At 39.1% G+C, this 16,563-nt stretch overlaps 1 protein-coding gene across 5 annotated transcripts in view; it reads right to left on the bottom strand.

The window, feature by feature from the left end:
* Window positions 1-3,716: 3,716 nt before the first annotated feature.
* Window positions 3,717-16,563, bottom strand: part of BMX (BMX non-receptor tyrosine kinase) — a 55,780-nt gene continuing 42,933 nt past the window's right edge. For all 5 annotated transcript variants that reach the window (XM_053580367.1, XM_053580370.1, XM_053580369.1 and 2 more), the window contains 5 exons: window positions 13,230-13,446; window positions 12,266-12,330; window positions 9,400-9,518; window positions 6,129-6,286; window positions 3,717-4,082 (listed from right to left, as the gene is read on the bottom strand). In XM_053580367.1, the coding sequence (XP_053436342.1) occupies window positions 4,008-4,082; window positions 6,129-6,286; window positions 9,400-9,518; window positions 12,266-12,330; window positions 13,230-13,446 (634 nt within the window). In that variant the 3' untranslated portion in view covers window positions 3,717-4,007. The remainder of the gene's footprint in view (window positions 4,083-6,128; window positions 6,287-9,399; window positions 9,519-12,265; window positions 12,331-13,229; window positions 13,447-16,563) is intronic.

The following is a 16,563-nucleotide window of genomic DNA, read 5'->3' as shown; positions in this document are numbered from 1 at the left end:
TAACTCACTCTCTGTGGTGACCAGCAAAATGTCAGAGTGACCTTGGAGTTAATTAGCCAAGTCAGGGGAGGATAATTTTCATAATCCCTTATAAAATAGCCTCAAGATAACTAATCAATCTGGTTCATAGGAGGCTCTTTGATGTCTTTTAATTATCTGATACTTGGGTAGCAAAGATAGAGTGCTTTGTCATTTGATGAGATTTGATGAGATCTGTGCCCCTCCAAACAAGTTTCCTTATTACCATCTGTATCACCATCTTGCCATTCTTTGAACCCACAGCTTTGGGCAACATACAATAGAATTTCCTCCTTGGCTAATAACCATTTTATCCACACCTTTTTCTTTTTCTTTCTTTCTTTCTTTTTCTTTCTTTTCTTTCTTTTCTCTCTTTCTCCCTTTCTCCTTTTCTCTCTCTCCCTCTTTCCCTCTCTCTCTTTTTCTTTCTTTGTAGTTTTTGGCCGGGGCCAGGTTTAAACCTGCCACCTCCAGTATATGGGGCCAATACCCTACTCCTTTGAGCCACAGGTGCCGCCCCACTTTTCTATTATTTTGTATCGTATGTCCCATCTTCCCCAATATCTTCTGCCAAGCTACTGCCATCTAAAAGTTCCATGTAATTGTCACATTTTCCTTATAAATTTCCCAGTCCTTGTCTTAATTCAACACAGTGCAAGAATGATCTCTACAGGAATGAATTTCATCACCTAACACCTTCAAAAGAGCCTCCCCAGCCATGACAAAAGACCCATAGGCGTGTGATACAGTGTTCAGTCATAACACAGAAATTAGAAAAATCTTGTTTCCATAATTAACTTTGGGGTTTTCATCAGTACAGTCCTCACTTTGACCACCTGGGGAAGCTTGTGCAACAACCTACTCTGAAGAGATGGAAACTCTATAAAGAGGGACTTATACTTGGACCTAGGCTAGGAATCAGCAAACTATGGCCAATGGGCCAAATCATGCCCACTGTCTATTTTTGTAAGGCCTGTGAACTAAGCATGATTTATACATTAAGTGGTTCAAGAAAATAAAAAATGAACTATTTCATGACACGTGGAAATGATAATGAAATTCAAATTCCAACGTCCCAAATAAAGCCACACCCATTCATTTGCATATTGTCTATGGCTGCTTTCACACTGCAAAGCAGAGCTGAGTAGTTGATGTAGAGACAGTATGGCCCACAAAGCCCTTCGTAGACATTCTGCCGATCCCTGGACTATGAGAAAGCAAGGATTAAATGAAATTGCAAATGTGAAAGGGCCATTGTGGAGCTCAGAGACACAGGAACATTTGTTTGTGGAATATGAAGCCACTCACTGAGTGTTCTCTTCCTGGGAATTAAACTACTGGTATGGTGTGGTGAATGGGGTTGACAGGAGAAGTAATAAGGTCAGAAAAGGAAGATGCTGGGTGGCGCCTATGGCTCAGTGAGTAGGGCGCCGGCCCCGTATACCAGAGGTGGTGGGTTCAAACCCGGCCCCAGCCAAAAACTGCAAAAAATAAAATAAAAAATCCCTTGTGTGTGTGAGTATAAAATATGCATTGCATTATGTGTAAAATAAATAAAATCCATTACAAAATTTAAAAAAGGGAAGATGCTACCTTCCCCTTCCCTGGGGACTCTCAATGAATAGTCTCCCTCATTTGGAAATCCACTTCCCTCCCAGGTTAGGTAAAGATGGGGCCTTAGGTCCAATCTTCCTTCTTATAACCCGCTCTCAAGTTAAAATGAAAACTGAGAAACTCAACTTTCTAATTCTATGTTGGAATATTTCTTTTAATATCAAATAGATACGATATGAACTTTGCCAGACCCTCCTGGATTAGTGTTTGAGTTTTGGTAGAATAGAAAAGACTCAGCAAGACTGGGGAGCATTGCATCTGCTAGAGTTTACCTAGTAAATGCTTTACCTAAACTTGCTCTCCAACTTTCCCTTAAGTTTCTCACCATATGGTCTGCCTCTTTCTTCACTCCTGAGAGAGCATACGTGAACTTTTGGTTTCAAATAAAGAGAATAAATGCTGGATATCACCACTAGACACAGTTAAACAGCATTTTAAAAATTATTACAAAATTATTATATGTGTTATAAATAGTATCAGTATTGTTCATTGGCTCCTCCTCCTAGCATCCCTGGACTTCTCTTCTGAAAAACCCCTAGTACCTGGACCTAGGATTAAGTCTAGTGGTACATTAAATCCTTGCTTGACTTGATTTTTGAAGCTAGGCTTCTAAGCAAGGCTTTGGCATCTTTTCATAGTAAACAATTCTTCATTGTTTGAATTTTTGCAACATGTGCGTATTGCTTTTGTTATAAAGAGGATTATTTTTAGAAGATCAAATATACAGAAATAAGGAGAAGAAAGGAAAACAATCTTCAAGAAGGAGACAAGAAAGACCTAGCTTGAGCATGAGATCATTCTCTGATCTGACCTGAGGAGGTTAACGGTCTGTGATGCAGGAAGTGCTGGCGCCCCCTACCTGACTATGGGACCATTGAGAAGAAGGGGTTGTGTCATTTCTTCCTTCTTTTTCCTTGGGTAGGAAAGAACACGGAATGTAGTCAACACTAAATACATAAGTGTATACATGCCCTAGTGATTATTTTCAAAGTGACATTTCAATGTAAGTTGAGATTTGTGTACCTCTGTACAAAATAGAAGACTATTAACAAATGCCATTCTCTGCTGAAATGTAGGAATCATTAATGAAATGTCAAGAAACAAATCAAAGAGGGGACATTTGAACTAGCTGGCAGGCGAGGGAGGGAGTGGGATGGGAAAGGGTATGAATACCTCTGAAGGCGGATTATTAACTCATATCTCAAAAATAGCAGTAGGGCTTCATTGGGATGCCTTTTCATGGAATAGTGTCCTCCACATAACCATTGTCTCTCCCTTCTTGACATTATAGAAAAGGCAATGGGAATACTCCAGAAGAAATTAAAACCAATGGGTTCAGCAGCAATGGGTGAAGGAGGGCATTCCCAGGACCAATTTTAAAGATAATATAGTAATAGCCATGAAAAGCTAAAATAGTACTTCTGTATCTCTGGGTTAAGATAGAAGACTGAAATAGAAACTTCAGTTAACAAACTAGCCAGGAACTCTGGAGTCCCAAAACTCAAGGACTTAAAATGACTAGAAAGCAACAATACAGTCAGTTCTAGAAATAAGATCATGTTTACCCTAAGTTGAGATTGATCATGACTAAGAAAATGGGCATCAAATTGTATCTTAGCATCTTTTAAAATTTGCTCCACATAAAACATATTTAATATTATTTAATAATATTATTTAACTTTAGTTGTATGTTTATACATGACATAAGGAGTCATTGTTCTAATCTGGATAGCAGATGAGAATTGTGCCATTTGGATTGAATTATAGACCACCTAATGATGCCCCACCAGGGAATGAGATCCCCTGGGGAAGTTCAGAATGACTGCATCAGTGCCATGTGGGAGCTTGTTGAAAATACAAATTAGCAGGCTGCTTTGAGGCCCCCTTGGCCAGAATCCCTGAGGTAGTTCCTAGGAATCTACGTTTCAATAAACTCTCCATTTGATTCTCATGCATGCCAAAGTTTGAGAACATTGAAATCTGAAGGCAAATGTCCAAATTTCTGTACTTGGTAGTATACTTAATTATCATGATAATGACAATGTAAAGAAACAAATATGCAACAAATAATTTTTCAATTCTGTTTAATCTTTACGCATGATACACACTCTCTCACTATTACAAACTGAAAATGTGCTTCTGCTATAGGCTGAAAAGTGTTATATTAAGAGCAGCATAAACAAAATGACTAATTTGACCTCAATTTCAAGGAAATATTTTGTTTCCTATTGTGTTCATTTCTAGATAATATAACAGACAACACAAAGAACACTCTCAAGAACTAGTTAAATTACATTGTGCCTTGCTACTTTCCTTCAGAAGAATGAAAACGTTAACATCTACATTCATTTTCATCAGCACTCCTAATTTCTTTTTCAAGGCTTGTCTTTTTCTCGAAGTGGTTCAATGGAAGATAGGAGCTGCTGAAATGTTGGACGCTTTTCTGGAAGCTAAAACAAAATGCAATGTTTTAGATAATGCAACTTATAGTTAAAGATAACACATATAAAATATTTATACCTCAGTCCAAAAGCTAGCAACTTTTGAAATGTGGAAACACTACAGACATTTCTACTGGGGTCAGAAACAAAACTAGGAAGACCACTATATCCACCACTATTAATGTTGTGTTGAAGATATTAGCCAATGCATTCAGAAAGTGAAAGCAATCAGAGCCCCAGGAATTGGAAAATAAAAAGTGTCTGTATTTGCACAGGGTATGATTGTATACCTGGAAAATCCAAGAGTATCAATGATAGAATCAACCCAAACAATGAAGGAGTTGCCAGGAGAGCTAACTATAAAATTAGCATACAAAATCAACAGTCTTCACATCTACCTACAGTCACCAGGTAGAAGATATCATAGAAGGAAAAGCCCACTTACAATAGCAATAGCACCAAAATAAAATACCTTAAATATGTACCCCCAGAATGAAGAAAACGTTAAGACACTGTTGAAAAATACAAATGTAGACTTGAAGATATAAAAAAAAGAATCTCTTATTCTAGACTAGGACAAGTCAATAGCATAAAGACGTTACATTTCCCAAGTTAAAATATAAATAAAATCTCAAAAATACAGATGAGTTTGTTTCAATCTAAACAAATTGATTCTTTAGTTTATGGACTTTTAAAATATGCAAAAATGGCTAGGAAGCAATAAAGAAAGGTAATCAATGAGAGGTGCAAGTCTACCTAGTATTCAACATATCATAAAGTCTGATAGAATCATAGCAGTGTAGAGCTAGTACATGAACAGAGAGATCAAAGAACAGAAGGGGAAGTCCCCAGTGAAACTCAAATACATATGGAAAGTTAGTATGATACTAGGGTGGCATTTCACCACTTAAGGTAGTATCTCAACCCTGGAAATAAGATGGTCTTTTAATAAATAGTGCTGCCAACAACTGGATAGTCATATAAAATGCTATCTTTGGAGCCACACTTCATGCTATATACCATAACAAACACAGACTAGACCAGACACCTAAAAGGAAAATAATGAAACCAAAGAAGTACTAGAGGAAAATCTTCGTGAATTCCATTATAATTTGAGCATGGGAAAGCCTATTTAACTATGACTTGATTTCCAGAAACAATAAAGAAAATATTGATATATCTATGTTAAAAAAAAAACTTTTGCATGGTCAAAAAAATCTCCCCATCCACCAAATCAAAATACAAGTTATGAATGGGAAGAAAATATTGACAACTTCTATGTCAAATAAAGTGCAAGTATTAATCTCCCTAATTTATAGAGAGCTTTAAAATCTGATAGAAAGAAAGGGAAAAGATATGACAGATAGTTCTCAGAAAGATACAGGTGACCCTTAAAAATATGAAAAAAAGCTCAGCTCAACCTCACTCATGAAGAAAGATACACATACTATAGCTGCACTAGGATGTCATTTTTCACCTATCAGATCAGCAAAAATTCAAAAGCTTGACAATGTGCTCCACAGGTGAGGTTGCAAGAAAACAGGTACTCTCCTTCATTGCTAGTGGGGCAACACCAATGGAGAGAAATTCATGTGCTGCTCTTTTTATAAGAAAGAGAAACAAGAAAACTTACACGTACACATATGCTTGTTCTTATACAAAGAAATACCAGGAGGATAAATAAATATCTAATGAAAATTGTGAGTGTTCTTTCGATCTCTTTGTAGATTTGAAAAGTATCAAAATAAAATCCAACAAGCCCTGTTTTTCCCTCTATTAGTTCTTGCAATGATAATACTACCTATCTCAGTGTGTTTACTGATGAATAAATGAATTCATATTTGTAAAGTTATTAGAACAGTGCTGGATATAAAGTTGTTTGGTAAACTTTTTGCACCTGCATTGCTTGTTTTAGCTTACAAACATTTTGAAGACTGGGTCCAGGGGCTCTGTAGCAGGTGCCTTCCCTCAAGAAAGCTTTGTCCCAGTGTGATGCAGCAACCACCCCGGATGCATGTGGGACCCCATTCCAGCTCACCCAGGTGATGCACTTGCCTCGTGCCAGCAGCTGTACATAATCTGGTAGATGGTGTCTGATGCCAACTGAGGCCGATAGAGCCTGTGGCCTTGGGAGACCTTCACAACCACCTGGGAGTTGTCGTATAAGTCATAGGGCTGCTTCCCCAGGCTGAACACTTCCCACATCAGGATCCCTGCTCCATACCGAGGGGTGGGCCAGACAGAAAAGATCGCCGATGTCAGAATGTACAGGGTTTGTGAAATAAGTTTCACACACTAGGTCAGGAAGGTTATAGGTCAGAGCAAGGGATTCCCTGGGAAATGAGTCTTAGTGAAAAGAGCAGGGCATGGAGGGGGGGCCTTTGCCATTCCTTCTGGAGCTCAGGGTTTCCTCCTCACTGAGACCTGTTAGTCTGTGCTTGCTTTTTAAGGATGAGTGGCAAGAGTGGTCACAGTGAGAGCTATTTGACATGAAGATTCTTGGGCTGCTCCAGGGAGGTGGCAGGGGCCTGATTCAGCCTCACGGTGACAAATGCCCATGTAGTGAGCCCAGCCCTAATCCTTATGAGTGATAGACCAAAGTCCTCACCCTTTCTGCCTCTCTGCCTTAGCAATCACATGCAACAGTTTCATTGCAACATCAAATTACCTTTCAGTGGAAATTTAATGGTAAAATCATTGACAACATTCCCCCTTCACTGATTGAGTAATTGATAATTTTTAGTGGGTCAGGCGCCCTTTAGGGAATCTGATAAAAGCCACTGGCCCAGCCCTGGGGAAAGTAAATGCACTTTGGTGCTTTGTTTCAGGAGGTTCATACTCCCCCAAAACTCATAGAGGGCACTGTGGACCCCAGGTTAAGAAAACTCTGTTTTGCTTGTGGTGGTCAGGAGGGTGGCATTCAGGTTCAGTCAGACATGGCCTTTGAGGCTAAGTTCTGCCACTTGCAGGCTGGGTAAGTTTCTCAGCCTCTCTCAGCCTCAAGTCCCCCATCTATGAAATGGGGTGTTTGTACCTCATGGACTTGCCATGAGGCAAGAATAAAACAGGGAGGGCACTTAAAAAGGCACTGAGACCTTTCAGGTGCTCTCTAAATGGTGGGCATCGTGCTGTGCTGCCTAAAGTCACAGAATTTCAACAGTCAGCCAGGTTTGAAATCCTTGGAAAACAAGATAAATAGGCAAGAAGGAAGAGAATTGTTCTAGAACCACAACTAACTTCAGACCTTCTTTGACTTTATGGCTACAGATTTTATATAAAATATTTATAATAAAAATTTTTTAAAGTTTGGGGGACTGCTCTTTTTTTTTTTTTTTTTTTTTTTAGAGACAGAGTCTCACTTTACCGCCCTCGGTTTTTGTTAAAACACACATTATAAAACAACCATCTGACAGAAGGCTACTTCCTCAGAACTTTCTATTTGGGAGGCTACTCACTTATTTCAAGGATAATATCATTGTTCACAATATTTGTGGGGCTACCGAAATTTGGGAATTGCTTTCACAGGCCCTGCTGTGTTTTGAGTATCTTTCTTGGGGACATACTGTTTAAGAGTAGATTTAATGTATATAAACAACCAAAAACTATCTGGAGCCAACTTCTATGGTATAAGGTGAATAATCAAGCTGGGTAAGTCTATTTTGATCAAAAATAAGCTGAAGAAGGGCATTCACTTTTTTAGATCACTCATAAGGCATATCACTGATGCATGGATATTGAAATTAATTTTGACAATAAAGCACAAAAGTCAATCAGCACAAAATGACATCAAGTATCCACCAAAATTCTACCTTTGTGATTTTTCCTTTTCCTGAGTATATTTGATTATTTTTTTGCAATGGAAAATGCCACTTTTGTAAAGGGAATAGTTAATTATTAAAATTGTGTCACATTAAAAAAAGAAATGACCAAATTTTCCTTTTCTCAAAGGTAGTCTTGTAGGTGACGAACAGTAAATCAAATTACACTTACGGACAAGGGCATGAAATAGGTCTCAGTCTTATTTGGATTATTTATCATGTACCTATCTGATAGTGATCAGAAACAGTCCTGACATTATCCATCATAGAAAATTGTCAGAAAATGTAGAGTGCTTGCTGGGTGTGGTGGCTCAGGCCTGGAATCCTAGCACTCTGGGAGGCTGAGGCGGGTGGATTACCTGAGCTCACAAGTTCGAGACCAGCCTGAACACGAGAAAAACCCCATCTCTAAAAAAATAGCTGGGCATTGTGGCAGGTGCTATAGTCCCAGCTACTTGGGAGGCTGAGGCAAGAGGATCGCTTGAGCCCATGAGTTTGAGGTTGCTGTGAGATATGATGCCACAGCACTCTACAAAGGGTGACAAAGTGAGACTCTGTCTGAAAAAAAAAGGAAAAAGAAAATGTACAGAGTCATAATTTAAGAATTATTTCCCCTTCCAATTACTCTTACTACATTTTAATATAGATCTTTTAATAAACTAAGAATCAGCAAACTTTTTCTACAAAGGACCACACAGAAAGCATTTTAGGCTTTTCGGGTCATGTAGCACCTGTGACACCTACTCTGCTGTTGCAGCACAAAATCAGCCCTAGGAGAATACATTAACGAACCGGCATGGCTATGTTCCAATAAAACTCTATTTACAAAAACAGGGCATCTGATTGGTTCCAGACTATTGCTTGCCTACCCTGATCTAAAACAAATATTTTAACAAGGAGAAGAGACTACTTACAATTAGGTATGAGCCAAAGAAAGTACCAAATCATATCTGGTGTTCACTCTATGAATGTCCAAAGAATTGGTCAAATCAGAAGGGAATGGTCGTCATTGTTATTGTCATGCAGAAAATCTATGACTTCATTTTATGCCCTTCAATTTTTTGGAGTTTGCAAGAACTCAGATTCAGTTTTCAATGACTCCTTTAACAAAACTGTTTGAAATCTTCTTAGAAAAGCTTTTATCCCCTTTGATCTTTTTATTTTTAGATGTGGGGGTTGGGAAGGGTGTCTCGCTATGTTGCCCAAGCTGGACTCAAACTCCTGTACTTAAGTGATCCTTCAACCTCAGCCTCCTGAGTAGACTGATCCCCTTTGATTTTATGAAAAAGTTCTAGCAGGATGTGAAGCACTGAATGTGTGGAAGACATCCTAACACCTGACCCAAGAAAGTCAATCACCTTCTTCAACCTCCTGCTTGTCTCAGGCCGTATGTGTAATTTTGTAAATCCTCAAGGACCCTTTTAAAATGATGTTACTGCTCTTGTGGTTTCCTGTTGTGGAAACCAGCTTATGAAACAGGGCCAGGTCCTGTGTGGCCACATCCTTACCGAATGCCCATACATCAGACTTGCTGCTGTATTTGAAGTAGTGAAACACCTCTGGAGCTGACCACTTGACTGAGAACTTCGTTCCTACTGAACTGACATACTGGTCATCAAGAACATACCTGTGGGGGGAAACACACAACACAGGCCTTAAGCTGTGAAGGACACACAACCATCCAGAGTCTTAACCGCACTGTTCTGGATCTTTCACTTCCTTTCAATGTGTGGGCTTAGCTAGAGGCTGGTCAGGATTAGTAAGCATTTAAAAAGTGACATGCAGCTTTGAACATAGCAAAACCTGAATGCAAAATGTTTGGTAATACAGAAAACCACAAAAGCGTAAAAATAAAATCACCCAGAAACTCACCCCAAACATTACTTGCAGTTATGTCACTCAAGATACATTTTTGCTTGTACTTTTCAGTTATTTCCCTTGTAGGTGTAATTGGAAGAAAACTGGGTTTCTGTTGTGTTGAGATTTGCTTTTATTTTTCCTTTAACAGCATATCATGAGCATTTCCCCACGTGGTTACATTTTCTAATACATCATCATGTTTCCTGGCTGAGTAATATTCCCTTTGTGGATTCACATAATTTATGTTGCTGTTATAAAATGATGAGGAGCAAAAACATCCTACAGCGACACCAAAACTATAAAAACAATGTTCAAGGATGTCACTAAACCCTTGTTTGTAATGATGATAAAACAGAAGCAGCCGCAACGTCCCCATGTTGAGGAGTAAGGGAATGTATTATGGTACGTTAATACAATGGAATAGTACGCAGCCGTTAAAAATGAGGTGGTTCTGTTTACCAAAATTAAAAGACCTTCATGGTATATGGTTATGTGCCAGAGTAAGCAAGTTTAATGTGATTCCATGTCTGTGGGAACAAACAGTAAATGTGCATATTTGTGTATATTGTGGGGTACCCTTCAGAGTAAGGACTGAAAGGGCATCTACCACACATTAGCCATGGTTACTTCATGTACTGAAAATGGGGGGACGGAGTGGGGAAGATTCTACTTCTTACTTTATCTGTTACTGCTTATTTCTTACAATAAGTACACATTATTCTATAATTTATAGGGGGAAACACTATCTATTTGCCCACAACACTATAACAAAAACATAATGGCTCAACTAGAGAAAAATGAGAATTATGACAACTAAAAATTTGGATCTCATTTATGAGAAGGATTTACACACCAAATTGCTTTAGAGATCCCTACTGTAATTTAGAACAGGTGCTTGTGAAGTTCATTTTTCTAAATATTAACGATAGTGCTAATGAACTACACATTCATAGGATTACATATGGCACCTTCCATACCTTCCTCCCCAGGGCCCCTCAGACCCCAGACGCTACTACTTTTCACCCCTGGCTTTGTGTCCTCATGGCTTAAAACTTTCTTCACATTATCAGGAACAAATTAAGTCACGGGCATCTACATGATGTGGCCACAGAGTTTCATGACCAACAGGGCCTGCCACATGGTCACCTGGATCCCTTACTCAGGGCAAGGCCTCTTGTCTCCCTTTTGGGAAGCTACAGAGAATTAGATAGCATAGTCCCTGGATGCTGGCCCAAGAGGCAATATTCCTGCTTTGAGAGCAAAGGTGGGGATCAGGTCCCCTGTCCTGGGAGCTTCTCTCTGCTTTAAGGAAATGTGAGCAGATGTTTTTCTGGCCCTTGGGAGAGCTACACTTTTGGGGCATCAATGTAGGAGACTCCGTGGATGGCACTTGGAGTGAGGGAAGGAAAAAAAGGAAAAAGAAAATGTACAGTGTCATACAAATAAGAGGTCACCTGCCCATACTGAACAGATCAGAGAAATTACCGTAGCTCCCATGGTCTGTGCCACTGGGGTCAAAAAGCAGCCCTAATGCTGAATTTTGAAGAAGACATAAGAAAGCAGATCCTCCTACGGCATTTTAGACCCATGTTTGCTAAATATAGAGCTGGTCTTGGTCAATTGTTCACATCTCTTTTAAACTGCATCGTTCCTCCTCAGAATTACACAAGTTTATATTGTCAGCACAGGGTTATGGCTGCATTTGGTCTCAATGTCCAGGACATCTCTTTGCTCTCTAGACTCAACTGTGGGCATTTTGAGGGCAGAGACTATCCCGTTCATATCAGTATCTTCCATAGTGCTGAAGCATTTGGTAAACACTCAATACATTTTTGTTGAATAGAAATGCCAACATACCTGTCTTTATTTCCTATGTAAAACCACAAAATTTTCTCTGAGTCTTAAATAGAATGACGGGTGAGAATCAAGACCATGAAAGATTCTTATAAACTATTGTAATCAAAATTACTTTTCCAAATCATGCAATGGTGGTGGCATGCCCACCAAGAGAATCTCAGAATCTAGTTTTATGCCTTACTTGATCATACAGAAAGTCTAAAGATGTGACAACAAAAACATTTCCAGTATCAATGCTCTGTCCATTTGAACATAAAGTTAAACAACCCCAAACCCCAAAAGAGCTAGAGGAGCCTTGATTGAGTTAAATATATGCTGTAAATATTTATCCAAATAAATGTGGCTGTGATATATTATATTTAAATATTTAGGATCTTTCGTGGAATTTATTCTTAACATTAGAAAATACTTAGCAGAGTGTTGAAGGAACTGAAGAGTGACTTCAGATAACTTTCGAAGAACAATTCTGTTTTATAGATGAAGAAATGAGGCAAAACATGTTTCACAGGTAGTCTGTGGCAGTAAGGGAGGGACCCAGGTTTCTAAGCCCCCCATTCAGAACACCCTCTACATTCTCACAAGGCCTTCAATCATGAAGATGTTCAAATGTGAGTGGAAATCCCCCTTTCACCGCCTGCCCCTGTGGAAGCTGCTTACCTCGTCATTCCAAAGTCAGACACTTTCACAGAGAGATCACTGTCCACCAAGCAGTTCCGCGCAGCCTTTGAAAGAAAAACAAAATCACTAAGTAGTGAAAGTGACCAAGAACCTATTGACATCAGAGTTGGGCATTTTCTTCCTCTTCAGCAGCATTCTCAGCAAAATCTCAGATTGCTTATCACAACCCCAAATGCTCAGAAGTGGTCTCTTTTTTTGTACTTTGCAATTTTTAATTTTCCAAAATAAAAATGTGCTCCCAGAGGTATTTTCACCCAAGCATCCATCTTGGTCAAACAACTTGAAAGGTATTATACTTTAAGCACAGAATCTTAGCTTATCAAAGGGAGAGGAGAAATTTCTAGGAACTCCCTTTCCACCACCAGATGCCACTCATTAACAGACACTTTGAACAAGGCATAAACGCTATACCAGTGACTCATGGAACACACTAGCCTAGTGTGCTGTTCAGCACAAGAAAATCTCTAAAGAGAAATCTCAGTGAATACAAAACACAACACTCCCCACTCCCATCCTGATCCAATGACACACACAAATTTCATTTCCTTCTGCATTTGTTTTTGTATTTTCAGTTATTATATCAAATCATTGCCTTAGCACTAAGCCCTTCCTGGAGTAAAGGTCAATTTGGGTTTAATGGCTCCAAGAAACACTAAATTGGCCAAAGTCTTTCCTTTCCATTTGTTCTTCTTTATACCACAACACACCTATGTAGATCTTGATGACTTATTTTACTTTACCGTTCTTTCCATATTTCAAATATTTCATTTTACAATTGTGATTTTTATTATAGAAGTGCTATGTGCTTTAGCAAGTTGCAAGTGAGCGGGGTAAAAACGGTGCCCCTCTTGGCTTCCCTTTCAGGGGCCCCATCCCTAGAGGTGGGAACTGTGGACTATGTGTACTTCCTTTCCTTTTTTGAGCTTCCAATGGTTTTGCTTACCAAGTCCCGGTGTATGAATTGGTGGCTCTCCAAGAAGGCCATGCCTTCACACACATCATAGCACATTTCTAAGAGCTGGGAAGTTTCAAGTCCTTTTCCATGACTTCTCAGGTAATTCAGCAAGCAGCCATTGGTTATATATTCAGTCACTATGTATATGGGGTATTTCTTTGAGCAAACTCCATAGAATTTAACCAGCTTGGGATGGCTGAGTTTCCTAGAATAATAGATTTTCAAATTCAGTACTCCACACAGCATTTTCTAGATGTCCCCCAAAAGAATCACTCTCAGATTTTTGTTTATTTTAATCCCCCCCCATTTGAATAAATAAAAGGAGGAAAAAGTTTAGGATTGTAGTTGGGAGAAATAGCCTCTGGATGCAAACAATGCTGACTCAGTCATTGGCAATCCCAGCAGCAATTTAGCAGTTTCAGGATGGACATTGTTTCAACTTTCCTATAGAGAATCAGGGTAGCAATGGTCTGTTGTCTTGGAAACCCTGTTTAGTTCTGTGGCATCTTGGGAACTTCCATGGCTGATTTAGAGGAAGCCACATCCTAAGAACAATCACTTTCATTTTAAGGCATCAAACTTTCCAGTCTATATGTTTCATTTCAAAAAACACATCAGAATATGAAGGGTGTAGGTAAAATGAAAATAGTTGCCAAGTTAGGGAAGTGAGATTAGGCATTTTACGTTATTTTTTCAATAACGTCTTAGAGAATAGTAACCATACGACAAACACTTTGGGTAGGTTATGAGGGGATGCATTCTCAGTTTTTACATGTTCATCAACTTGTCCTTATATGATTTATCTATTTTTATCAATTTACAGGATGATTCCTTAATGTTTAGATGTGTAAATTAAATCTAAATGGAACATATGACAACTTTTAAATTTTTTAATAAGTGAGGTTTTTTGAAATCTTTAGCTATTTTCTTCTTTTTTAGTTGAACCATAGGAACATGGCTTATCATGTAACTCAGGTGATGAGCTCAGATACGCATCTTTCAGCAATTTGAGAACTCCACATGGTACTCAGCACTGCTCCCCTCAACACAAAGGCCTGTAGTGGAACAAAGGCCAATAAAAACTGTTCTTTGAGCAAATTTAGTCACTGCTCAGGGCTCACAGTGGGACTAGCCCAGCATTTATCAACCTCTTATCTCACAGCACGCTTGAACCTATAGTTAAACTTCCACAACACACTTAAATTATGTTGATCCCCCAAAAAGGGTAAAAAAAGAATATACTTACTACGCTCTGAACTTCTTTTGAAAAGAATTTAATTAATGATCTTTAAAAATTTTCGATGCACACTAGTTGAAAATCACTGGATGAGCAATGTCAACTGACCCTCCCTATGAGATAGGCCTCACTTTGGCCAGTACCTTTGAGATTCAACATTTCCCACTGAGGCACAGTTTGACATCTTCCTTCATGAGTAAATGGGTTGTTAATGATCTTTTATGATTCTTTATGATTGCTAGCTTAGTAATGGCAAAAAATAGGTTTTAAAGTTATACCAGGACACAGGGGTTACACTATAAGCCTAAGAAAGTTTTTGCCACTTTTTTTTTGTCCTACAAGAGAAAGATACCAAGGACCTTTCCCCCAGTTTTATTTGTTAAATTTTATTTTATTTTATTTTCCTCCCCAGTTTTACAATAGTCAAATCACTAAAGACAGAACCAGCTATGCAATTTGCAGGTACCAGTACAAAATGAAAATACAAGAATCATTGTTTAAAAATCATTAGGTATTACAAAATGGGAAGAACAGGGTACTAAACCAAGTGCAAAGGCCTTCTAGGTACTGGGGTCCCTGCAACTGTGTAGGTCACAAGAGCCCATGAAGGCAGCCCTGGCCAAAGGCTTATATTCACCATTTTGCAATTAAGGTAAAAATGATTGTTCTGAATTTTCTTGTTCCTTTGGTTTTCCTAAAAGAACGGCTAAGGAAATGCATCCTGGGATGCCTGCCTGTGTTTACATCTCTGCTTTGCCACTTCTACTAGCTTGATGACTTTGGACAAGTTATTTAACATTCCTGTGCTTCAGTTTCCTGTAAAACAAAGATAACAATAGTATATTCCTCACTGGCTTCTTAAAAGAACTGAGTAAGCTAATATTTATAAAGTGCTTAGAAAAAAGGCTATAAATAATGTACAGTATAAATTTTTAAATAAAAGGAATTTTAAGTGCTCTCAATCTGTAGCAGGCGAGGATTTGTGATTTCAATGGTCTTTGACCAAAACCCTGTTATAAGGTTGTTTTTCATACCATGATGATTGGTTCCCTAAAAGTTGAGTGATCGATTTTCCTGGTTTGTCTGGGAATGAAGAGTTTCCTAGGACACAGGACTTTCAATGTTAAAACCAGGTAAGTTTTAGGCAAACCTGGATCTGGATGGTAGTTTTTCTACAAAGTCTGGTTCTCTATGTTAACAAGAAGAGGTAATATTATACGGATGAGAGAGAGAGCGAGAGAGAGAGAGAGAGAGAGAGAGAGAGAGAGAGAGAGAGAATAAGAGAGAGAAGAGACAAGAAAGTGAATACATATGTATTACCCAGAATTGAGGAGTGCTTGGAGTCCATTAGGAATGGTATCTTCATTTATCAGGTGAGGAAAGAAGTGGGGTGAGAAAGGGATTTTTTTACCAGACTGTGTTGAAGATACTAAGAAGAAAGGACATTGTTGGTAGAGCACAGTTTTAGCCCCACTCTGTCCCTCATCCCACATGCACTTCCCCACAGGGCAAGGAGGCCACAGGTCCAAGGAGACTCAGCTACTCAGAGCCCGTATGCCCCCTTCTTAGCCACCTTGGAGTACCAGGACTCTGAGTTCCCTGTTCATGTAGTCCTAGGTCCTCTTCCAGGAACTGTCCAGATTTTTCCTTGAGGGGTTTGTTCTCTGAAGGTGAACCATACTACCTCTAGTAAGGTCATTAACCAACAGATAACTGTTGGGAGGGAGCCTGCAAGTACTGAGCGCTGTGGTTAGTGCTGAGGGCCCTTATAGCAGGATGGAGCTGGGGGTGGAAGGAGAAGGGGAGGGTTGGGATTTGGGGGGCCACAGGCCAGAGGCTGATTTCTCTATAGAGTTTTGAGAATTCTAAGTTTGAATATGGCCTTTCAGGTTGTTATGAAGGTATAGTCATCAAAGTGGGAGGTAGGACCTATTTAACAGTTTGTTAGGTTGATTTATAATTCTAAATACTTCTAGCTGTGCTAGCGTATGTGGACTCTTGCACCAGGCTTTGCAAATGTTAGCAACAGACCCATTAGTGTTAATACCCTCCTGTGGTGACCACTACACTGCTATTCCACAGGAG

The sequence above is a fragment of the Nycticebus coucang genome, chromosome X (genome assembly GCF_027406575.1).
Source record: "Nycticebus coucang isolate mNycCou1 chromosome X, mNycCou1.pri, whole genome shotgun sequence".
NCBI lineage: Eukaryota > Metazoa > Chordata > Mammalia > Primates > Lorisidae > Nycticebus > Nycticebus coucang.
This window is presented reverse-complemented; position numbering and strand designations above follow the sequence as displayed.